The sequence below is a fragment of the Alosa pseudoharengus genome, unplaced genomic scaffold, assembly GCF_046254945.1.
Source record: "Alosa pseudoharengus isolate Yale_2024_CS ecotype anadromous, Long Island Sound unplaced genomic scaffold, YU_APseudo_1.1 YU_APseudo_1.1_scf_21, whole genome shotgun sequence".
NCBI classification, from domain to species: Eukaryota; Metazoa; Chordata; class Actinopteri; order Clupeiformes; family Clupeidae; genus Alosa; species Alosa pseudoharengus.
In genome coordinates this window covers 32,739,516-32,765,102 of record NW_027468674.1, presented here as the reverse complement: position 1 = coordinate 32,765,102, position 25,587 = coordinate 32,739,516, and the positions used below count along the sequence as shown (strand labels likewise).

Below are 25,587 nucleotides of genomic sequence, written 5' to 3'. Positions count from 1 at the left end.
TCACCAACACACACTCACAGTTCTACATAAGCAGAGTCCCTTCTAAAATAAACTTCATCATTATTTCTCTACCACACACACACTTACACACACACTACACACACGCACACGCACATGCAACACAGGTGCTCACCGAGATGGACTTTTTTGTAAACATCCATTAAAACCCTCTCTTGAAAATGTGATGTAAATTGAAGGTGGTTTTAAATGACGAGGAGAAGATAAAAAGGGCCATTTCTAAAAACAGGCCCTGGCTTTTTCTAAGTGCCCTGCTCAGCGCTGGAGTCGGCCACCACCTGCAATTTAGCATTTCAGTAAAAGCTAGCGTTATTTTCCCCCGCTGGGTTCCTCAAGCTTTTTGTCTCTCCTCCTGTTCCCCCCTACAGAACATGTGGATCGAGCGGACCACTTATGTCACCGCCTACAAGCTGCCTGGTATCCTGCGCTGGTTTGAAGTCAAGTCCTTCTCCACAGTAAGTGTGATAAGTATGGACCGGAGGCAGAGTCTGTAGCCACGGGGGAATCTGAGGGGCTAATCGATGAGATTTGATTCATCCTGTTAACCCAACTGGACAGCACTGCAAATGGACCAAAGCTCCAGGTCTGTGCTTGCATGCAGTGTGAGACATGTCTCAGAGCCCTTAGAACCTGGTTAGCCTTGTCACATGCATGCAGACACAGTCTAAAGAATCGCAATGGTAGGATGTGGCTCTGACACCATGTATCACAATACTACAGATTAGGCAAATGGGAGGTTCTGTTGCAGTGGTTTTGTGATGGGCAAAAATGTCATGCTATATGACTGCGTATTTTAACATTGGTTTTGGTCATGACATTTTGCCATAATGGCTGCTTTCAAAACAAAACATGCCTAACGTTTCTAAGTAAACCATTTCAACCAACACAAAATACTTGCCAAGCATAGTGAGAAATTCAAAAGTCAATAGCTTTTCATTGTCGTCCTGCCATGTCTTTGCAGTGACTTCCAACATTGCATCTTGAATACATTCTTTAGTTAAGACACTTATTTTGAAGCCCTGGGTTACAGTATGTGCACTGATGCCAGCTTTGAATGCAGGGCCCGGAGCACTGTATGATATGGCGCACTGGCCCATTGTGTTTTTTTGTGGCTTCTCAATCCGACTGTGTGCACTGGAGGGAGCGTGCAGGAGAGGGATGAGCCGAGGAGGACTATCGACAGGCGGGGGAGGAAAAGAGCACCGTATCAGTTCCAGCTCCGCAGCCCACTTACTGTATCAATCAGGCCCCGGCCACAAGCCTCATCCTTTTAATATGCCGCTATTTTGTCAAAAAACAAATGTGCTACTTAGCGTAATTAGGCTGCCTAAGTATTCTGCAATCAATTACGCTTTATTTGTCACTTTGATTAGCCTCTTTCATGTTGGAGCTGCTGGATAGCCTGCTTGAAGTAGAAGCATCACACTCTTTTTCTTTTGTCTTCTCCGACTATCTCTCTCGCCCGCTCCTTTTGCCTTGCTCCTGTGCGAAGCACTATATTAATTGGCAGGTTCTGTACTCTGTGCTTTGCCACTGAGCTGTTTTGATTCTTTCTCTCTCTCTCTCTCTCTCTCTCTCTCTCTCTCTCTCTCTCTCTCTCTCTCTCTCTCTCTCTCCTTCTCTCTATCCCTCTCTCTGTGTAGTTCAGTCTCTTGGCTGTCTGTGCATTGCCCTCTCAGCTGTCCGTGCTCACCCGGCTGTCTGCCTACATCACTCATCTCTAAACAGTGGCAGTTGGTTGAGAAACTGGTTCATTTGTGCTCTTTTCAAAAATCAAATTTGGCAGCCTGCACTCCTGAATGAAATAAACAAATAAATACAAGTATTTCTACCTCTGCTGAGGTCCTCGCTTGTCTGCTGAATGCATGCAGCAACATGCACGTCTCACTGTATGGAGGATTACAGACCAGGTGCTGCACCCCACCCCATCCTCCACCAAACAAGAGATTTATAGGCCGTGCCAGATTGACGTCCAGATGATGCCCAATAGGCTTGATCCCTGGTGCTCCATTTTCGATTTGGGGCCTAATGAGTCAGTGTTGATACAGCCCATCATACAAAGCCCCTCCATCCCCTGCCAGGGCCTGACTGCACGGGAAGACTTGGCCAGTGCAGAGCCTCTCCAGATTGGAGCTTTTGTCACGCTGCCACCCCTCCTACTAAATTTGGAATGGCGCAAACTGCCATTTAGCCCGACAATCCACACATGTTTTAATTCCCATTAGCAATCTGTGAAGAGAGAGAGGGAGAGGTAGGGGGACATTTTAGGGGCAGGGTTATAGGGAAATGGAGAGAGGAAATGGAGGACAATGTGTAGGGAGAATGGGATCGACTATGGAAAAAAGACAGACCAGAGAGACTGACACTATGAAAGAAAGATTTATTCAAAGAAAGCAAACTAGCAAGTAAATGCTGGATTGAAAGTCTTCGTGTGACAAGCCAGTGTTTTCGTCCCAGATGGATTGCCGTTAATGATGGACGAGTAGCACTCCTCCACTCCCTGTCTGTAAAGCTGGATGAATGCTGCATCGCTCACTGTCACAGTGTGCCTAATTCCAGTCAAGACCAGAATCTTGCAGATCATTATGACAACTTCAGAGAGGAACACCTTCTTTGGAAAGTGAACATGGAATGAAAGGGAATATAGCATTTGTAGATGTTAAGTGCATGCACCTACTGTAGCTGACTAGGTAACAGTGAGGCTCAGTGGCTCTATTGCAGTTGTTAAATGAAAATAAGATGATGTTCATGCATTTTTAAAATGACAAATATCAAAGAGCAAAGTACCAAAGTGTCAGATTTGTAAATCTGTGCAAATATTGACAAACGGAACCCTTACAGTTGTGTGTTAACTGTGCTTTATTTGCTTTTGTGGTTTCAGAGACATTTTAGTTTATAAATGCCAGAGCCGTCTGTTATCTTGAGGGTTAAATTGTCCATGAATGTTCTATTTAAATACGGAATAAAGTATAAATAAACAGTACAGTACTTACCTTAATTGTGTTGTTGAAAATTATATGCATAGTTAGGTGCTGATGTTTCATTTGCAATATTTATTTCTGTGATGTGGTGATGTCACTGACTCATGTGTCTGTATAATTGATTGACTCTTCGTAGGAGGAGATCAGTCCCTTGGAGAACGCCATGGAAACCATGCAACTGACCAATGAAAAGATCAGCAACATGGTGCAGAGACACTTGAACGATTCCAACCTTCCCATCAACCCCCTGTCCATGCTTTTGAATGGAATTGTAGACCCGGCCGTCATGGGTGGCTTCACCAACTATGAGAAGGTAATAAGAGCACCTCCCACATTCACTCATACTCATTTACTGCAGCTGGAGTAAGGAATGTTGAGGGATAGCAGTGCAAAAATGAGTCATGTTTATTTGATTGTCCTTGATGCTGGCATAAGGGTATCAAAGCATTCACGCTTTGCTATTTGTCTTTAGATGCGGTCTACAGTCCTGATGAAATTCAACTGATTATGTAAATTCACCTCAGTCGTGGAAGATTACATAGCAATACTTGTATGACTATTCTCGCTGTAGAGATAAATTCATTTATCTTTTCCATTGCAACTGCATTGCTCTCATCAATCTTCCACATTTCACTTTCTGGTGATTATTGTGATGCATCCACAATACACCTACTGGTAGAGACAATGTGTGGTCTATGATCATATTCAATTTTATTGGATACATGGATTCAAAAAGGCTACATTTCAAACGGTACTTGGGAGTGCTTGAATTTGAGGTCTTTCAAGCACCACTGTAGGAATTTGGAAGATGTTGCCGAGTGGATGGGGAGGCTTCTTTCTTACACTTTCATTTGCAGACGCTCAGAGACAGGAAGGACTATGCAGGGGCAGAGAGAAGGATAGGCAGAGGGGAGATTGCTTACAAGTTCCAGCTCTATGGGTGGTGGGTACTGTACATTTGCTCTAGTAGATTCCAGTGCAAGCTCTCCCTGAGCAATGGAGGCACCAGCATGCGCCTTTCACTCCATTATTACCACTTTCTAGTAATGAGCCTCGATTAAGTTGTGTAGAAATATACACGCGTCACAAACTGCTAGGAGTTTCCACTCCATGACTTCATGCCTGGTCTTCCCTTCTTCATTCCTTTATTCCTCCAGCAACTGTCTCCTAGAGGGAAAGAGAAACTCTCTGACGTGGGCATGATTCACTTCATCGTAAGGACTGGGAGAAAGTAAAAATCTCCCATCGTGTGTTCGATCATAAAACAGTCACAACCAGTTGCTTCCTATTATAAATCAGTTCCCCAAATGGCTCCATTTGTGTCAGCAGGAAAACTCAAGGCATGAGTCACAGGAGAGGGGTGTGGGGAACGAGGGAGAGAGAGAGAGAGAGAGACAGAGAGAGGGTGAGCAGAGAGGTAGAGGGAGAAATGAGGGCTATGAAATCTCCCTCAGGGGTTCCTCTCTCTTTTTCAGAAAACAAGTAATGCAGAAGTGAAGAGATTGATGCCTTCTCTCTTTCTCCCCCACTCCTGCCGACCCCTCTCTCTCTCTCTCGCCTTCCCTCCCTCTCCTTGTCTATCTCCTGCAGGCCTTCTTCACAGAGAAGTACACCCAGGAGCACCCTGAGGACCGCGAGAAGATTGACAAGCTCAAGGATCAGATTGCCTGGCAGGTGAGGAGGCTCTAAGTGTTCCCCTAATCCCAGCGCTGATTTGAAAAACAAGATGGACTTTGACTCCTCTCATTCAGCAGTGTTAATAAACATGTGTGATTGTGTGTGTAGATTGTGCACTCTTCTCCCTCTTGTTATAGTTATGCTTGTGTATGCAGAGTTGGTCCAGGTGAAAGAGAGAGTGTTGGCGATGTGTGTGAGAGAGAAGTAGTGTAATGAGGGAGAGCTATGCTGGCACTCATATTTTAATGATGCTCAGTAAGCCCTTTCCTCAGTGAAGATGCACACTATATGTTTCTATATATCTCTATCTCTCTCTTTTCCCGCTTTCTCTCTCTCTCTCTCTCTCTCTCTGCCACCCGTTCTCCTCTGTTAATGTGGAGTACTGTTTTCATCTACATGACAGTGAAATTAGACAAGTAAAAGGTGTCTTTCATTGGGCCAGTTCTAGGTAGGTAATGCGGAGAGAGGGTGAGAGCAATTATAGAAAGCACCATTGTTGTGGCTAAAAGAGTGTGTGCGCGCATATGTGTGTGTGAGCTGTGTGTGTTCAAATGCACTCATGTTGTGAACCCTTAGTGGCCACACAGGTCCAGCACTGTGGCCACATAGCTTTAATCATCGCTCTGCTCGCCAGCCTCTCCACTGGGTTACACTAGCGGCCCTGTCCGTGAGACCCCTGCTGAGAGAGCCATCCAAATATATCCTCTGGCCAAAAGACCATGTGCTCTGTGATGGAGCCCACATTTCAGCTGTTTGTGTCCTTGTCTTGTGTGGGGCAGTGTACTATGTGTGATGGGAATCAATGCACTGTGATTGATACACATGGCAGATCACGGATATTTTAGTTCTTTAGTTCAATGGTTATCCCATCACTAATATTTTCCTGTGCTCTCTTAAAAGATGATGCTCACTAGTGTTTGTGCTACTCTAGCTGGCATTTCACTTTTATGATTGTAGGCTATTGTTTTAATAACCATTTCCTTTGGGGGATTTGATAGTCAGGAATGTGATGAATAGGGTTGGGTATCGTTTGAATTTGAACGATTCCGATTCCAATTCCGATTTCTTATTTCGATTCCGGTTCCTAACGATTCTCGATTCCGATTTTTTTAAGAGGCAGGGTCAAAAAAAGTTTAGGATATTTTAAATGAGCAAGCTAACCAACGGTCTTTCTCAGGGTATCTGCACATTTTCCAAGTGCAAATTTAAAGACTTTTAAGACCTTTTCAAGACATCTAAATGAAACTTAAGACTATACCACGGCAAAAAGATATATATGACTTTATGCAATAGTTTTTTTCCCCTACTAATTTTAACCCCCACTCCATTTTGGATGTCTACAGAAGTTACCAAATATATTTTGGCCAAAGAAAAATAATTGTGTGTGAATTACCTTCAAAGCTATAAATGCCCAATTTTAGGGTCTGGGCTGCTTGCTTTTGAAGCTGGCTGTGGTTTTGCTTACTGCTGAGGCTGACTGTTCTTCACCTGTGTCTGTAGTAGCCTAGGCTACTTGCCAAAGACATGTGCACTGGACTGGATTCCCTTCAATATTTTGTCAAAGTTAGACTAAGCTATTTACATATTTTAATAAGCCTACTTTATATAATGTACTATGTGCATCTATTGTCCAATATGCAGCACAGCAAATTAAAGTTAATCCACTACTTTACATTTTGCATACCAGTTGTATCTAAACCAACCAAAGCTTGACTGAAACATCGTAAAACCATTGACTTGTTTTAAATTAATTAAGAGACAGGTCCTCCTCGCGTGATCCTGCTGAAAACTGCTGGTTTCATCTTAAGCACGCACGTATTATGAACGCACGTTTTTTTTTATGTAGCCAGTCGCCGACATTCAAAAAATATGCGGTTATAGTTCACAACTTTTGCTAAGTAGGCCTAGCCTACTGGGAAACGCTGGCAAGCAAGCTGCTGGCAGATATTACAGGTAGGCTATAACATTTTCTTCCAGGCTAGGCCAGCAACACACGCTGGAAAGATGCAAACATAATCAACTTAACATACAGTATTTCCTCCTGATTGCGACGCACTGCACATAATTTGAGCAGCAGTCTTCGCGTCCATAGTTTGTGAAACGATGCTGCATCCGAGCAACGATTTTAGATGCCAAGCGCAACTCCAAAAAGGAGAACAAATGAGCGTCCGGCTTGAGGCTGCGCCGGACGCCGGACAGGGCTTTTAAAATCAATATGTCCGGCCTAAATCCGAACGTATGGCCAACCTATCGCTCTTTCTCCCGCTCATTCTACCGTAGGCTTCCTCATTCCACGTAGGCTACCTGTATATCTCTCTGGCCTCAGCTACGGCATATTATTTTGTACATAGGCCTACTGTATTATTACCGTTTTCACACCTTTAACCACACCCGTGAAAAACATCTTCACTCTGCAACCACTACACTTCCTCCCGTAGCCTAATAGCCTAGTCACTTATACAATTGCGTTTTAAATACACGAAACTGGATTGAGACATCACTAGCTCTCTTGCACTCGCTGGCGGTCCCATACGCACATTTAATACCTCTCTTTTGAAAATTCAGTTGTATTTAAGACTATTTAAGGATTCGCGGGAACCCTGCTTTTGAATGAAATAGTCTGACCTTCTCCATGAATTTTAATTCTATGAACTATGCGCTTGGTGTGGTGTTCAGCCGTTTCTTCTTCCGGTCGGCGGACTGGGAATCGAAACTAGGAATCGAAATTTAAACTTTTGAACGATTCCGGGAAAATCGCAAAGATAGTCCCGGTTCCAACCAATACTCGATATTCGATACCCAAGCCTAGTGATGAATAGTTTTCAGTGGCGCAGACACTGCTGTGCAGGTAGCAGTCTAATAGTATGTCACATGTAGTTAGGGACGTCACAAGCATGTCTAACTCCTTACTCGTGTCTTATCAGTTTGCATGATTGTTTAGTGTGCTGGTGGAATATGTCCCATCAGTCATGGAAATGTGTCTACAGCAGCCAGTGGATTAGATGTTTTTTATACACACACTCCCCAATATCACCTTTTAAGAAAACCCTTCACTTCCACCCTAGTTTTTGTATGCATAGCTCGTCCAGAGGCAACACATAATGTAATGCCTCCTTTAATCTAGTTTTAAACAACTTGAAACTTTGTATTTCCAATTTTGTTTTCTTTGAAAATTGCACTAGAGCCCTACTTCAAGTCATAACTCTGCCTTCAGTGAGACATATCATTTCATCAATTTGACATTGTTATCAATATGTCTTAACAGCATACCTATTACCTAACAGAGATCTTGACTATATCAGAGATTAAAAACCTTTTTTAAATGTTTGAGAAGATGCATGAAGAGGATATTGACAATTGATTGAATTATTGATTATTGAGAGAATTGTTGATGGAAAAATTCACTGAGTCATTTCAGGGTTGTGCAAAATTCCAGAATTGAATTGAAACTGGCTATTCAATTCCAGATCAATTCTTGAATTTCACTTGCATTTCAATTGAGGTAGCCAACAGGACTTGCAATTCGAATTTTGCACAACCCTGAGTCATTTGCACATAATTGTGTTAACATTTGGCTCAAGCATGTCATGCATAGTGTTCTACTAGTGTGTTCTAACAACACGGTTCTTTGTGGTGTTTCTTTTCCACCATGCCAGCTGTTCCTTTTCCACAGACGTCATTCCGCCTCTGACTACCTCCGCTTGTTCAACTAAGACGCAGAACAACAATGACCCCTCATTCTGTCTCCCTACCTTTTATACAGAACGGCACAACAATCTTACATTGAAAACATTTGCATTGTGTTCTATCGATGCATTGAACATTTGATTGTACTCTTCCTTTTGTTTGAACACAAACAAACATCATAGTACTCGCTCTTCCTGTACCTTCAACTTTTTTGTAAGAGTCTTCTCCAGCAGTTCAGCTTAGCCAATGTTGTTCAGTTTTCAACTGCTTTCATGTTGGCTTTGATAGGAGATGATGAAAAGACCAGATACAGATATGTTTTTTTATTAGTTCACTGATTAAATATTCCTTTTTGTAGCACATTCAATTGAAGGGGGTGGGGGGACTTTGTGGAAATGACAGATGAGGAACAGCAACAGCTGTCGGCATTGCCTTTCACCACTGTCGTTTGTCTCCTGCTCAAACCTGCCAGAACCAGAGACAGCAGATGGGGATGAATGCTGCCCCTCAGATCAAACACTAAACAAACACAACTCAAGCCCAACTCTGTTGATTTGGCTAGTGGGAGGAACTCAGGAGTAAACTGCTGGTGTGGACATCAATCAGTGTCTTCCATCTACAGGGATTCAAGTGGCTAGAACGATTATAAAATTATTATTTTTTTGTCATTAGCATTTCCACCACTCTAAAGGAACTACTGGACCTGTCACCATAATCTAATAATTTTGCTCTTTGCACATGAATTCCAAACATGACAAAAGAGCAATATATTTTCCAGTGGCAGCACTAACATTACACCAGACCATTTCTTGGATTACCACAAGATCGACAACTTCATGCTTGATGTTGATTAACAGTTTTGTTTGGAAGGCATAAATTCATACAGATGTTTTGATTCTTTTTATTTGAAAAGGAGAGTTCTCAGTGTTTATCCAACATTCTTTAGAGAATTGTGCAAATGTGCTCAGCCAGAGCAATATGAAGGTGAATTGTACCATTCCTCAGACAGATGCTAGTCTGCAGTGTTTTCTACATGGTGCTTTGTCGCACCAGCACAGGCACCAAAGTCACATTAGCGCTGCTGCAATCGATCCCAGGCTCGCGAAGAGCCAAAGCGCATTTTTAAACATGGCCGATTGATGCCGTGTCACAGGCAGCGCTCCACTGAAGCTCCGCCAAAGCCAAAAAGAAACAAAAGCCGAGGCAGCAAAAAGAGCTTGCTTGAGATCAGGCCCTTTGATGAAGTTTCACTCAACTCACTCACACTCTCTCTTTATCTCTCTTCCTCTCTCTCTTCCTCTCTCTCTCTCTCTCTCTGTCTGTTTGCCATGTCTTGTCTTGCTCATTTTTAAAACCCTGCATGTAGATCCTACAGTCTTATATTGTTCCTGTTTTTTTCTCTCTATCATTTGACCTCACTTGTTAAGGCTTCTATGCGGTGGTGTTGTAATGCTGGAATCTCAAAAGGCCATCAATTTGCATGGACATTGACATGCCTATCTGCCAGATACCATCCACAGGGTTTCTGCTGAAGGATGACACAGCCATCTTACCACTCCAGGGGTGTGTGTGTGTGGGCGTGCAGGCACACACAGGCACACGCATGAGCATACAGTGTCTGAGTGTATGCATATGTTTGAGGAGAAATGTGTGATGCACCCTAGTGTGAATGTACAGTTAGTGTGTGTGTGTGTGAGAGAGAGAGCTTGGTATGTGACTGCAGCTTCTCTCCCTGGAGTCTCATTAGCAGGCCATTAGCCACAGCCTGAGGAGGAGACTGGCCGGCGTGTGACGTTGGGAGTAGAGAGGGGATAGTTTCTGTCGTTTGCCCTTTGCAGAGGCAGTGTGGTCCCTTTGCTAAATGCCCTGGAACACGCATTAATTACACTTGTTTCATGTGTGGTGTTCTAACGTTGGCTATTAATGTGGCTAGAAGTAATAATAATAATCTCTAGTTCAATGAACAAGATGTTTTTATTGAGAGTTTCATGCTCCATGCTAACCTCGATTTAAAAGTCACAATTAGACAAAGCCCCTTTTACTGGCCTAATGTGACTACAAGTTTAGACAAATAAAGGCATGTCTCAATTAGAAGCCTGGTCAGGTTTTGTGATCGTATAAAACCTCTTAAAGCCCACCAGATCGCCCACTTGAGCTAGTTTTGTGCTGCTTACTGTACATCTCACTGCTTAAAACACACATTTCCAATGATGAAAGGCAGGCAGTGTTAGCCAGAGTTCCAAAACGTTTAAACTTCTGTCCTTAACGACATGCTGTATACATCGTTAGATCGGTTAGATTCTCCACAATTTAATTGTTCAGTTCAGTTTACAGAAACCATGAGCATCAAAGCAGGCTGTGGTCAAATCCATTCAGATTTACCAGCAAAGAGGCAAACGAAAGGGCCTACTTTACTGAATATGTGTTCATTCCTCGATTATTTATAGTCCTTTAGTCCATAAGGGTCCACTGATCAAAAGAATCCAATTGTTTTTCATAAAAAAATAATCCAAGTTCTGAATATTGCCATGTGAAGTCCATTGCTTAACATTTAATAGCTCCATTCCTCAAACGAAGACACTGTCTCTCAGAGCTAGGTCAAATAAATTATTTGTAATTGATATGATATTGCATATCCTAATTGTTATACATGTAGGCAAATATTCAAACTTTTTTAAATAATCAATTTGGTAGTAGAGGAGCAAAGAGGTTTTGTGTGAACATTTTAGCTTTTACTAGTGTGGGATTTTAGTGTGGGTATTCACCACAAACCTTGTTTTTCCTGGAGAGTAACTTTTTTTATATATAATAGGCAAGAAAATGTGACAGTGACATTCTGCAGAGGAACTCATTTTGTATGACATCTACAAGTATGTCTTTGCTGCACTTATACTGTGTTCCAATAGCGTAAGTAGTTCAATTGAAGAATTGTTATTTTGGTAGACTTGTGCCTTTATGATGTTATGTAGCCTAGCGAGGTAGTTCCCAGTGCGCCATGTGAGAGAATTCTATATTTCTTTACAGAGTAACCAACCACCCCTCTGTTGCTATGCCTTCCCTCCTGAATTATATAATCACCCAACCTAAAAAAAGTCATGGGTTTCCCTGGAGACGTGAGTTTTGGCACATCATTCTTTCTGTCACACTCCCTCCTCTCAGTCTCTCATCTGTTTTCTCTCTCTCTCTCTCTTTTCCCCCTCTCCCTTTCTCACTCTGTCTGTCTTCTCCTTTTCGGTGTGTCGATCTCCACTCTAGCCATCCTACCCTCCTCCTACGTGAGAAATCCCCGTTGCTGTGGACTTGTACTATTGCAGGGACACTGCATCCACTAGCCGTTTCTTAAATGTCACCCAATAGCCGGCGCCTCTTCATCGGCAAGGCATCAAACGCCTGTGCCTCACTGCGTTTCAAAAGGGCTAACCATCCAGCAAAAAATAAATGTGTTCTTCATCCTTGGGCTTTCGCTTTTACGAACAAGTTGCATCTCTGCTTCATTAGCTCGGTTTCTTTTGAAGGTCATAAGCGGAGAGTCCCGAGAGCGCGGTGCCCTCCGCGATTGGGCCTGGACATGGTACTCCTCGCCTCTGCACGCCGTGTAAACACTAACTGACTGAGACATCCTGCGGCCTGAAGTGTGGGCATGAAAGTTTGGACATGGGCATGGGAGATTTCAGCACGTTGCGTCAGCATCTTTCTCTTCGTCTCCTCCTCTTGCTTTCCCATTCTGTAGCTTTTATGTGTTCTTAGTGGGCCGACAGCCAATTCAATAAGTGCACTTCAGACTTTTTTTTTTTTCTCCCCCACTCCCGTCTACCTCGCCGTCAGTCATCATCTGCGTTTGGGAGCAAATTGTCCTTTTAACTAGGCAGGTGGGCGGGCGGGAGCACTGAGATGCGGATGCCGTGCTCCTCTAGCCTGGCACGCTCACCCCCCATTGATGCGCCCCCGCGCCCCCAGCCGTCTGCGCGCTCACCCACGAGCAGCGCCAAGCCGCGGCGTGCCTCACGCACATGTGTGGGCGCGCTGGGTGAGTGGCACTTCTCTCCGAGTAAACAGCGAGAAATGCACTGCAGTACTTGATCGATTTATTTCAGGCTACAGGCCTTAATCCAGATCCATGGCGTCTGAAGTAGCTCCTTCAAACTGCTCACAAAGTAAACAAATACGAGATTGGTCATTGTAATCTCCTCCAGTCTGAAGGATTTCACAGTTTATTTATTGCATGTTTGGGGGCCGAGGCTGAATGGATAATTGTGTGCGTTGTTCTGCTCTCATGGGCGAAGAGAGGCCTGCTTAGGGACGTAACTGCAGCATCCCGTACCGGTGGCAGGCCCGTAAGTGGCAGACCCTGTCACGCGCTCCTGACACGCAGCGGCTGAAGCGGTGCGGGAGTGTGCCGGCGGTCATTAGCGTCCGAGTGGTCTGCCTCTACCTGCCGCAGCTCCACCTGCCATCCCTCGTTAGGCTCGCGGGCCCAGACGCTCCAGGCTGGAAGTGCCTCTCTCTAATTGCCAGTTTCCCGTCATCAGCACGGACATGTTCACTGGAACGTCCGGCTGGCATGCAGAACTTCCATGTTGAGAGACACTGATGTCCAGGCTGTATCTGCTGAGGTGTTTACTGCAAAGAGTGACAGAGACAATAGGCCAGGCCGTTCACCTTGAGAAGTGTGTTCCACTCAAGTGCAGCCTTGGTTCTGTGCTCTTGGTTTTTATCCTCCCATCTCTCTCCATCTCTCTCTCTCTCTGTCACGGTGTTGTAAGCATGGCTCCCATGCATGTGTTGAAGGTGAACAGAATGGCCTGCAATGTGAAGACGTATGAATTGTCCACCGAGATGGCCATTAGAGTCCGGTGGTGTGAGACTGGAGGTTGAGTTTGTGGCTGTGGTGGCCTCATAAATAATCCACAGGTCTGATGGGGGAGGGAAGGAATGTCACCTGCCCTTGGCTGCATTTGTCATCTGTCAGCAACACTTGCAGCAGATACACCCTGATTTATGTTTGTCCTAGCCTATTCACTACCTTTGTGTTTGTATTGGCTGTGTGTGTGTGTGCGTTTTGGTGTGCATGTCAAAGTGTGTGTGTGTTTGTAAAAGGTAGAATGCTATTCAGTAAATTGCACAGTGCACAATAAATGTTCCACTGTGCATTGAGGCTGTTGCTTGAAATAATCTATCAGCATAATTACAGTTTACTCCGACACATTTCCTGATCGCTCCCCCCCCCCTGCACCTATGTGTGTGTCCTCCACTCTCCCCCATTAGATCCCGTACCTGGCAGACGGCGTGCGTATCCACGGTGAGAAGGTGACGGAGGCGCTGAGGCCCTTCCACGAGCGTCTGGAGGCCTGCTTCAAGCAGCTCAGGGAGAAAGTGGAGAAGCAGTACGGGGTCAAGACTCTGGTGAGACTCCCTCAAGGGCTTCCTCCTGTGTGTGTGTGTGTCTGTGTGTGTGTGTGTCTGTCTGTCTGTCTGTCTGTCTGTCTGTCTGTCTGTCTGTCTGTCTGTGTGAACTTTATGACTTGGATAAGTTTAAGGGAGGAAAGTGTAATGAGACTTATGAATCAATCAGGGCTGTCAATCAGGAAGGCTAAACCTGTAATCCTCTATGGGCTCTCCACTATGCCCTAACAGTAATGATTTCACAGAAATGGGGAAAAATTAGAAAGTTAAAAGTTTATAAAATACTAAGTGCCATGAAGGCAAATCTGAAAATGTGCGCTTAGCTGACCAGATCGGTGTGTCCACAGCGTCTCAAGTGACCTTCCTTGGCTGGACCTTGGTATTAAGTCCATATATTAAGTGCACTTGGGCTTTGTGTACTCAGCGGTGTTGTGCACACAAATAGCAAATTGCAGCCAAGCGACCTTGTTTTCACTCCATTCCTACAAAGTGGCCAGAGCTTATTTATCGCCCCTCCAATGCCTCCCTCTGCTTCTGCCTGTACCCAATCTTTCACCGGTCGCCGACAAACCCGCGGTGCCCGTCGCACACAGCTCTCTATTGTGAACGGAGCTGTGGGCTTACAACCTGGGCGCGGCGGTGGCAGCTAGTACTTATTGATGTTGAGAGGGGTGGGGGGTATTTCCCTTATGTGGATTGGACCAGGTGCCCTCTGTGCAGCAGCTGTAGTGGTGGTGGGGAGGGGTAGGCAGGGGGTGGGGGGGGGGGGGTGCTAGCAGCAGTAGCAGCGGTAGCATGATGGATCCCCTCACAGAAGACGGCTCAAGGACACAGGCAGCAGGACTAGGGCACGTCTCTCAACACCTCATTTAGCCAAGGAGACTCATGGGGGGAAACTGCAGGAGAGAGGTCTTTGGTTGATATTCAGGTGAGGTGCCGTGTTGCACTCGTAAGGGACTGTGAAGGTTTGTTTTTGGAACGATAGTTTGTTTCAAACTCTGTGCTCTTAGAAGTATAGTATATTTTTGGGTAAATACTGTTGATTGTCTCACTCTCGACCTGTGTGTGTGTGTGTGTGTGTGTGTGTGTGTGTGTTTGTGTGTTTGTGTGTGTGTGTGTGTGTGTGTGTGTGTGTGTCTATACGTCTGTGTGTGTGAACAGCCAGGGGCGGACGAGCGTCGTGGCGGTCAGAGGCCCCGCTCTATGGTGCGCTCCTTCACCATGCCCTCCTCCCAGCGGCCACTGTCTGTCGCCTCGGTCACCTCCATCTCCTCCGACAACTCCCCCTCCAGGCCCGGCTCTGATGGGTGAGTAACCACGGCAACGACCCATCCATCAGCGGGGCTAGCAGGGCGCTCGCGCTCCCTCACTCCCCCTCTCTTGCTTCCAGCATGCTTTCACACCACTCATATGGAAATTCTCACCTGTGAGGTCAGCACCTGTACATTTTCAGTGATCCGCTAATCATGCCGACGGTCCCACTTCTAGCGATTAAGTCACCTCGACTCTTTGTTCCTCCACTGGCTGTCAGAGTCGCCTCCGTTATTGTGAAACAGCACAGCACAGCCTTCGCTCGCAATCCCTGGTTGTCAGACAGCAGGACATTCCTTTCAGAAGGGAGAAAAGCCTCCTTTGATCAAGCAATTGAGATCATTTGCAAATATCAAAACAGTGTTATTATCCAGACACCACATTGAAAAGATGCCAAGAATCAAATGGTCAGTAAAAAAAATGCAAGGAAGAGAACACCCTGACTACATCAAGGAAATTCTTGAAGGTCTTGTTGGGTGCAATCAATATCCTGCCAATTACTATGCCTCTGGAAGGGAATTGATGCTATTGGCTGCAATGAGAGGCCCAATCAGAGGTCCCCAACTACTGTGAAAGATTCATTAGTGACTTAGCCTGGAAAAAAACAAGCTTTCAGTGATGCGCTCATAAAGACTGTCTGTTAGCAAAGGGCAGTGCGGCGCCTGGGCTCTTATTTGATTATTTAATCCATCTCATTAAGAGGACCGCCATTTGCCCCGACACAGTGGCTGGATCATAGCCACACATGAAAGGCCTAATGAGCAAGATGGAGAGCCCCACAAAGGCAGTGTGACTACTGAGCGACCATGCTCTCGATGTGTTCCCTGTTTTGGAGGTCACCTTCAGAAGGATTGATGTTTTTGGGGTCGAGTCCGACAATGTTTAAGTCACGAGGTTTGTCAAGTATGAAGCGAAATGAAAGGGACGGGGTCTCTCGGGGACCCACACAGAGCTTTGAGAGCCGAGGAGTCTCATTAGCACTTGGTTGAATGAGGAGAGCCTCATCAGTCAGAGTTAACATGCTGGCTGCTAGGATAGCAAAGGCTGTAGCCACACAATCTCTACCAGATGTCAGTAGATATGCGTTCCATAAATCAGTGTTTCCCAAACTTTTTTTTCTGGGGACCCACTTTTCAAAAATGACAGACCATCGCGACCCATTTCACTTCAAATCTACCCTGCAACCACCAATATTGTTTTAGGCCACAGATTCTCCAACTTTTCTATGCCTTCCCCAACCATACATTGCTATAGGATCTAGATAGATAGATCCTGCTTTGAACACGGTTGTGTTGCATTTTGAGCACCATCAGCGTAAAAAGCTGACTACAAATGACTACTGAAAAGATACGTTTTAATGCATATCCGAGAGTTTGGGGAAATTCTCGCATGTTGCGCAGTCGTTATTCGTCAGCATAGTAAGCTGTTCCTGTATTTCTAAAAAAAATGTTGTAGGCTAGGCTACGTTGCGCTGTAGACAAATGGGTCCATAACACTGTGGACGTCAATTCCGATGTAAACAACAAATAACTCAAGTCGTTATATTGTATTGTTGTATTATATTATATTGTATAGTCGTTATATCAGAACAAGAGGCTTTTGCGCAATAGCCGGAAGAATGCACCTTTACTTTGGAGTTAGCGAGGTAGAAAACGAGAGGAATAGTGTTTAAAATGTCCATTTAAATTGTAGCCTAATATAATGCACTGTGCATTTTAAATCAGAAATAAGAATGTGAGGAGGTTGCTATTAACTTTAAAGATTGCATCCACAATCGAACCTATCTACATGCAAATTGAATGGCCTTATGTCCGGTCTATGGATGTCTGCTTTAGTTGACAGTACGGTCACTAGATTTTAATCAGTAAAGTTGAGGAGCTGGTATCTGATAATGTTCGTGCAAATAGGCGGATTCATGTCCCTTGTAGTTTGCAACTGCGAGGTACATGGCAGGCGCCCCACAGAACGGTTTAATTTTGAGAGGTAGATCTCCATGCTCTGGCACCCCCTCTGCGATGCGTTCGTCCCCCAGTTTCATGCGCCAGTTGCATGGGCTTTTATGACAAAACCGTGACTGTGACTTGTAGTTAACAATCTACATCCTAATAGAAAACTGTTAGCTTTCCTGGTATCAAATGACAAATGGTATCAGTTAGGCCTATAACACAACATAAATTGTGCTGGCGACCCAAATAAAATCTCCTACGACCCACCCGTGGGTCGCGACCCAGACTTTGGGAAACACTGCCATAGATCACTCAGGCGCCAGGCTCGATGACGTATAACTTTGTAATGATTCAGTGTCCATACGTACTACTCACCAGCTCTTCTACATCTCTGATGGCCCGTCGCAGGTTTACCTTGGAGCCCCTCCTGCCCAAGAAAGTGCACTGCAAATCCCAGGACAAGCTGGACCGCGACGAGCCCGAGAGAGAGCGCAAGGACAAGGAGAAGAAGAAGGAGAAGAGGAACAGCAAGCACCAGGAGATCTTTGACAAGGAGCTCAAGGCCACCGAGATCCCCATGCAGCCTTCTGAGACCGTCATACTCTCAGAGATGGTGAGAGGCACACACACACACACACACACACACACACTCTCTCTCTCTCTCTCTCTCTCTCTCTCTCTCTCTCTCTCTCTCTCTCTCTCTCTCTTTTACATACAGTATGTCAAACTTTCGCCTCACACATTCATCAAAATGCAAATGCAGAAACAGTCACAAGTGTATTCTTCTCATGCATATTCATGTATATAATGACTTATTCCTGGCATACTCTCACATACAGTATGTTAATTGAACGGATAGATCTAGCCACATATAGAAACCTTTCCTTTCTCTGGATGGTTGTACTCGAATAATAAGACATGCTGTGCAGGTTAAGCCAGAGCCCTAGTGGGCACAGCTCTGGTCAAAGGCAGGCGGGCCCTTTGGAGAGAGTAGTGGACGCCTCTTATGTGACGGCTGTAAGCAACCGTTCCTGGACGGACGTGTTCTGGTCTGGCTTTGCCTGCCTCTGTGTCATGACTGATGAAGGTGCTGCCCAGTCCTTTCCGAGCGCTCCTTGTGAAGTGGCACTGCTGGACAGTGTGGATTTTATGCCATCTAGTATTTCAGCACTACTGTGTCAGCTCCCGTCTCCATTCTCCAGCAAAATTGACCAGGTCTGAAAATCAATTGTGCTTTCATTGAGAGCGCGCGGGGGAATGGAGCGGTCCTATCTTTGGCTTTTGGTTGGCTTTTATGTATTTTCAAAAGCGGCCTAATATTTGTGGAGAGATCATCGCCCACGTGTTTGCGGAGGATGAACTAGCCTCTTGAGGATCGGAAAGCAATTTCCCCCTGTAGTGGCCCTCCAGTGCTGTGTTGTGATGTGGCTCATGGGGAATGTATTAGTTCTCAAAAATAGCCCATTTGGATGATGACTCTTGGCACAACTGCTGGGTCATGTTCCTTGAGTGACTGCTGATCACCGTTGTTCCTTCACTTATTTCTACTAATGAACCCATTTCAAAAAGCTCTTTTCCACTCAAAATAACAGAGTTAGGTTTTAATAGGTTTTTAACACCATGAAATGCTATCTTGTACTGATATGTACTTCACACATTCAAATGTCTGAATCACAAATTTTGAGCTAGAATTATAATTGCAATTTTAAGACATAGAATTATGATTGCAATAATAATTGAAATATTTCCTCACAAGAATGAGAAAATAAATCTAGAAGAACTTGCAACAGCACCAACATTTCCTTGACGACGCCTTTGGTGCACAGTTTGTAGCCAGATATGAACTACTGAGGGTAGCTGGTTAGTTAGCCAGTATAGTTGACCACCTAGTAGCCATCAGTTTATGGAACTGTGTGGGGGGTAGGGGGGCAGCAAACTAAAATGCCACAACTATAATTTTGAACTACCTGAAATGCCATCTTCTCCTATGATTTTTAAAGTGTGCCCCCACTTAGAATTGTCTGTCTAAATCACATTATCCAAGTTTGGCATTTTGATTCTAATGCTTCCAATCAGCAACACACTCACATATACACATGCCCCCCACTCCCTGCTTCTGTCCCTGTGCTAATGTGTTCACATGCACACTAACCCTCCCCCTCTCTTCCTCCTCATCTCTCTCACTCTCTCTCTCTCTCTCTCTCTCTCTCTCTCTCTCTCTCTCTTTCTCTCTCTCTCTCTCTCTCTCTCTCTCTCTCTCTCTCTCTCTCTCTCTCTCTCTCTCTCTCTCTCTCTCTCTCTCTCTCTGTTCTCCTCTCAGATCAGTCCACTAAGGCCCCAGAGGCCCAAGAGCCAGGTGATCAACCTGTTGGGCCCCGACCGTCGCCTCTCTGTGTCCCCTGGTCCCCCGACATCCTCAGCCGCGGCAGCAGGGGCCCCTCCTCCCATCACCCCCAGGGCCAAGCTGTCCTTCAGCCTCCTCTCAGGCTCCAGTGAGTACCCCCATCAGCGCCGCTCGTTGACCGCATCGACGGAGACATTGATTAGCTCAGCCGTGACCCCACCGTAGCGCCCTGCGCCTAGCCCAGAATTGGCTAACATTTTCTAAGACACCCGCTGCATGACAAGTTAATGACCTGTCTTTGAAAAGGAGAATCACAGATGGCAACGTATTGCTTCCATCTCGGAGTGGTAATTTCAGCCCATTTGTGAACAGCAGCAGCGCTCTAATGAAAATGGCTGTCAATGTTGTTCCTGGACAAGGTGCACAATGACAGATTCTACGCAGCGACTCTCTGACCTGAATCTGTCCAGCCGAGCTTGTCATATATTGAATTAAACATTAAATATTACACATTGCCCAGACCTGTTCTCTGTCTCCTGTAAGCATCTCTGGTTAACATACTCAGCTTCAGACCCCTAACCAAGCTTGAACATCAGCTCTATTTGATGTGTGTTGGGTGGAAGAAATTCACTCCTTGTAGTTAATTTTTGCAGCGTTCAGTCAGTGAAACAAGAGCTCCTCTCGTCCTGCACCTTCTCTCTCTATTTTGTTGATTTATCCCTCCATCTTTGCATCATTCCATGACAGGCAGCCTCTTATTTCATCAACCCACGACCTCCCTGTCGCAGACCCCCCCTCCCCCCCCCCCTCCCACCCTCCAACCCTTGAAGGTTGTAGCCGTTACACAGCGGTGTCATCAGCTGCTGCGTCTCCTGAGTTAGCCTGCGGTCCAAACAGGCTGCAGAGAGGATCAGACAACACCCAGACTGTTCCCACGGTGACGTGCACTCTGAGCGCGGCCCGTTTGAAGTTGAGGGGGCGGGGTGTTGGGGTTGGGGTCTGCTAGCTTGATGGAGGAGACATTACATCAGGACTGACAAACAGGATTTGAGGTGATTGCAATTTCTAACCCTCTGTCTTTGTGCCGTTGATTGACAGATCTGGAGCTGAACGGGACAGGCTGCGCAGAGAAAGGGGAAGTCCCGCCCCCGCTGCCGATGAAGGGCAGCATGGCCGACTACGGGAACCTGATGGACAACCCAGAGCTGGCCAGCCCCACCACACCTCCCCCTCCCCCACCACATCTGAGGGTATGGACTCCAGTCTCACACAGACACATTTCCCCCATCAGCCATTGCATGAAAGAGTTTAGATGTGTGTTTATATGTGTGTTTGTGTGAGTACTTGTGTGATTTTATGTGTATACTTGTAAATGGGTGTGGTTTGTATGCATGCAGATGAGTTTGTGTGAGATTGTGTGTGTGCTGGGGTGTGTGGGAATGTGTGTGCATTATGCGAGTGTGTGTTCATGAGACTTTGTATGGCACACTGCTCTCAGCGTGCGTGTGGGTCCAACATGGCTCCCCAGGCCGTTATTGATGTGCGCTTTACAGCATGCGCTCAGCGGCACGGGCTGATGGATGACACGATTACTCCACCTCCCCATCCATCCCCAGCCCCCCCTCTCCCCCCTCGTCTGGTGCTGTCCTCATAGGGGCTCTCTCCTCCATCTCTCCATCACTCCTGCTCTCCTCTCCGCTCCACTCCTCTCCTCTACTCACCTGTCCACTTTGCCACCTTCATTCCCCATCCCCCATTCTCTCTTTCTCTCTCTCTCCCCCTCTCTCTCTATCTCTCTCTCTCTCTCTCTTTCTCTCTCTCTTTCTCTCTCTCTCCTATCTCTCTCTCTCTCTTTCACTCTCTCTCTTTCTCTCTCTCTCCTCTCTCTCTCCCTCTCTCCAGTCCCTCCTCTGTGATCGGCCCTTCACTAATCTTGTTTATCCACTAGTGCGTGTCACAGACAGCTAGTAAAATGGAGTCCTGTGCAGATAACTGGCACAGCGAGGTGACAGTGATTTACTGGGAGCAGATGCTCTCACAATAGAGTGACAGCAGCACCCTCTCACCAGGACTGTGCGTATACACACACACACACACACACACAGAGCCTAGATGGTGTGTATTAGTGTTTCATGCGCACCGCCTGAGCCATTGATCATGTGTTAATCAATGACATTGAGCTGTGAGCATTGAGGTGTGTCATCAGAAGTTTGAGAGAGAAAGAGCGCAGTCTCTCCTCCCCTGAGGCATGCGAAAGCAGCAGGGGGGCATGAGAGCAAGTTGAAGGTGAACACTTCCGCACCCACACCCCTGCCACCTTATCAAACTTCAACGCCGCACCACAGCAAAGTTCTCTGATAAGAAGAGAATGGCAGTGACGGAGACAGACTCCGACGCGCCGCACGCTACCTTCCGGAAAGCTCTCCTACCTGTCCTTGATAGTCATCATTAAAGCGCCGAGGTATCAGCTTACAAACCTGAGCCATGAAGGGGGATTACAGAGAATCTATGAGTGCAGAGTCTGGAAGTATACGGTAAACGCATCAGGGAGAGATGGAGCGGCTGTGTTTGAGAATCCCAGTGGAACCCATCTGTTTGGAGTGTGTGCATTAAAGGGGTTAGCATCTGGGTTGGGTACATTATTTGTCAGTTATTGATTTTTTTTTTATTTCCTTCTTCTTCCTCTTGTTCTTCTTCTTGTTCTTCTTCCTCTTCCTCTTCTTCTCTCACTTTGTGTTCTCAGCATCTGCCACCCCCCCTGCCGAGCAAGACTCCTCCTCCCCCGCCACCGAAGACGACAAGGAAGCAGGCCTCCATCGATTCTGGAATCGTACAATAAGAGGCAACATTAACCTGCCAGGAGGAACAAAGCGATTAGAACTGATCTGAACTGAACAAACATTGAAACCCCCCCTCCCCCCCTCCCCCAAAGACTGAATTGAAATTGTGTATTAGTGTTTTAAATGTAGAACCCCCCCCCTTCCCCCAGTTTTGGCAAAGCTGAATACCTCGTGAAGGTCTGCATCTGCGATCGCTGCTCTCTGCTAGGAGTCTGTGCACTCCACTAGGGAAGCTGTGCAAATGATTAATCAAGCCCTGGAGTGAGCTGTCAGCAGTGGACAGACTTCCTCCTGTACTTCTCCAGGTAACCTCCACAACAGTGTTTTATGAAATGCTTTCTCTTTTTTTCTGATGAGTACATTCTGACCAAGCAACCAATGGCCAACACGGACCACTTTCAGGAAACTGAGGTTTGATTGCTTTATTTTGCAGCGTTTTTATAAGGGTAGTTTTCTCCATATAGCCACACTGTTCTCAGTGTATCACACTGTACAGAGTTTTTTTGTATATATAAATATATATATATGATTTTATTTTTTATTGTTCTTTTCTTTCTTTGAAAAGTGAATTCATGATGACTTTTATTAACATGACATTAACTGGCATTTTACTCCAAAAAAGGGCTTGTAGGTTTTCCAATGACAGGGACTGTAAAGGACCGTATGTAAATGACCTTGTGATGGATTCTTTTTTTTTTTTTTTTTTGTTTGAGAGAGTGTAAACAACTAACTCTCCACCATACTATCATTGTATAGAATTTTGTCATACATTGCTGTAACCATAGATTCCAGTAACATCAAAAATGTTCCAAAATTCACTACTGACTTTGAAATAAACTCTCTAAATGTATGTATTTTTAAATTGGTGGTGTGATTCCATGTCTCTGTGACTTGTCAGAGTCGAGTAAATCAATGCAGATGTAGCTCTTACATGTCGGGTACTCAGACATACTGGGCCTTATCTGGCTCCCAGGTCTGCGGATGTGGCTCAGGCTTGGAGGGAGAGGAAACATGGGTGTCTGCAGGGCTCCTCTGACTGCCATCCTCTCCCCCATCGTACTGTATAGGAATTAGTCAGGCCCTTCATTAAGTCAAGTCAAGTCAGATTTATTTGTATAGCGCATTTAACATGCACAGAGTGCAACCCAAAGCGCTCCACATATAAGACATTGTCATTGACAAAGACTAACAAACACAAAAGATGCCGGACGGAGCGCCGTAGTCGCCAGCGTACCCGTGACACCAAGACATACAAGTCATACAACAAACAAATCATACAACAAACAAATTAATAAATAAAATAATTAAAAATTTAAAATAAAATTAGTCCAATTTCCAACCGGCTGAAAATGCCCAAGGGCAAAGATGACCCGCGTGAAAACTGCGCACAGCTGTGTCTTCACGATGCAACACCAACAAAGTTCTTTATAACTGACCAACCCGGAGAATTCACTGGCAGTCTGGAGAGCACTGGAAGGACTAAGTGGCTGGAGAGCCAGGAATGGGGCTCATTTGAATCAGTTGGCCTCTGATAGCAAGGCTTCAACAAGCCGATCAGCTGAAAATAGAAGAAAAAAACAAGCAAGTTTAGATACTTCTGCTGTTATGTTGTTTATCGAACATTCGGTCTACCATTCTGGTGTGTCCATACTACAACAGTGGACTTAACGTTAACACTCTCACCACAAAATGCAGACACCACTGTTTGTGTGTGTGTGTGTGTGTGTGTGTGTGTGTGTTTGCAGGTGTATGTGTGTGAGAGAGTGTATTTGTTAGCCCATGTGTCTGTATTTGTCATTCTCACAGGGTTGTCTCTTAGCAGGCAGAGGATAGCTGGACCTCATTAAATTCCTTGGCAGAGCAAGAGGAGTCAGGGGACAGTGGACTCCACAAAAGCACAGATATTAATGGGAGAGAAATGAGCAATTACCGCGTGGCCCCCAGTGGGATGGAAGAGTCCGGAAAAAAACGGCGGCACTGAGCACAGCACAAAGACCTGGATGGGATCGCTCATTCCCATAGTGTGAGGGAATTATAGCACAAATTTAGCTCTGAGAAGGCCTTTTTGAAATGCTAAAAGAAAGGAGGAAATGGATACGTTACGGCTCTGTTCTCCGTTACGAGCATGTCTCAGCCCTGCCAGATCTGGAGCATTTCCTCCCTCTCTGATAGGAAGGTGTAGGATACTAACACAATCAGTGTAGCCTGCAGCTAGTGAATCTGTGAAATATGAAACTGAGTCAATCAATGCAGTACTCAGTCAGCAATGTTCCCTTCAGAAATGGTATGATAGATAGATAGATAGATAGACATAGATAGATAGATAGAAAGATAGAAAAGGAAAAAATAATCTTTCATTTGCTATAATGGTTGTACTCACACTTGAGTGTTTGTCCATTAAGCATGAAATTCTGAGAATATCTGCAAAATGTAATTTAACATTTAGTAACAAGAGCTAGAGGTGACGGTAACTCTAAGCCTGTTTACTTTGATGTGATGTCTGCGGCTTTCTTGACATGGCTCTTTTGAAGGCATTTGGAAATAAGGACTAAGCTATAAAAAAACTGCTTTCCTCCAGGTTGGTAAAGGTGTGAAGTGCACCATGTGTGCCAGGTTGAATATTTAAGAAGTTTGTGTATTTTCTTTAAGTTAATTCAACTGTGCCATATTAAAACACTGTTATCAGTTTGGTGGCAGCGTCACATTTAATTCACCAGTTTAATAAACTCCATTCTGCTCGCTATCTTGGTGTCTCAGTAGAATACACAATAACAATGAAACGGAGCTATGAAATGACTGCAGTTCATGATCACAACTCCCATGTCCTATCTAGGACACTTTGGTTGAAGCGTGACACCCCATCTTCAAAGTAAATAAAGCTGTTGAGCAGACCAAAGTTGACGAGGGACCAGGTGATGACATGCTGTTAAGGTGGCACTCAGGTATGAGGTATGTGGTGTCTTCTCTCCCCTTTCATCTTGACACTGGTGATGTTTACAGATGCAACCCCTTCCTCATTTCTCCAACCAAGCCTCACTGTATTTGATTGTCCGTTCTGCTGGTTACAGCACATTGTCTTTGCTAATGTTCTAATATGTAATCATGTGCTAAATGTTCTCTTATGTTTAGGCATGAGACTGGTGGCCATGCAGGTTTGTATTCCTCTCTCTCTGTGCAGGTTTTCACTAGCAAGCTCTCTTCTTGCTCCTCACTTCAGCATGTGCCTGAGCAGGGAGTTGTAGCAGCAGGCCCACTAGATTCTGCCCTCACCCCAGGGATTGCCATTTAGATGCTCTTAGACTTAGGCTGTTGCTATGCAATTTCTGAATTGTTTGACCCCCCCCCCCCCCATCATCTCATCTCTCTACCCTCCCTTGCCT

General features: G+C 45.3%; 1 protein-coding gene across 2 annotated transcripts in view; it reads left to right on the top strand.

The window, feature by feature from the left end:
- dock1 (dedicator of cytokinesis 1) overlaps nt 1-23,057 on the top strand; it is a 220,843-nt gene extending 197,786 nt beyond the window's left edge. For both annotated transcript variants that reach the window (XM_076298676.1, XM_076298674.1), the window contains exons 44-52: nt 387-473; nt 3,136-3,312; nt 4,590-4,673; nt 13,629-13,766; nt 14,928-15,073; nt 17,432-17,636; nt 19,344-19,515; nt 20,466-20,617; nt 22,111-23,057. In XM_076298676.1, the coding sequence (XP_076154791.1) occupies nt 387-473; nt 3,136-3,312; nt 4,590-4,673; nt 13,629-13,766; nt 14,928-15,073; nt 17,432-17,636; nt 19,344-19,515; nt 20,466-20,617; nt 22,111-22,206 (1,257 nt within the window). In that variant the 3' untranslated portion in view covers nt 22,207-23,057. The remainder of the gene's footprint in view (nt 1-386; nt 474-3,135; nt 3,313-4,589; nt 4,674-13,628; nt 13,767-14,927; nt 15,074-17,431; nt 17,637-19,343; nt 19,516-20,465; nt 20,618-22,110) is intronic.
- The last annotated feature ends 2,530 nt before the right edge of the window (nt 23,058-25,587 follow it).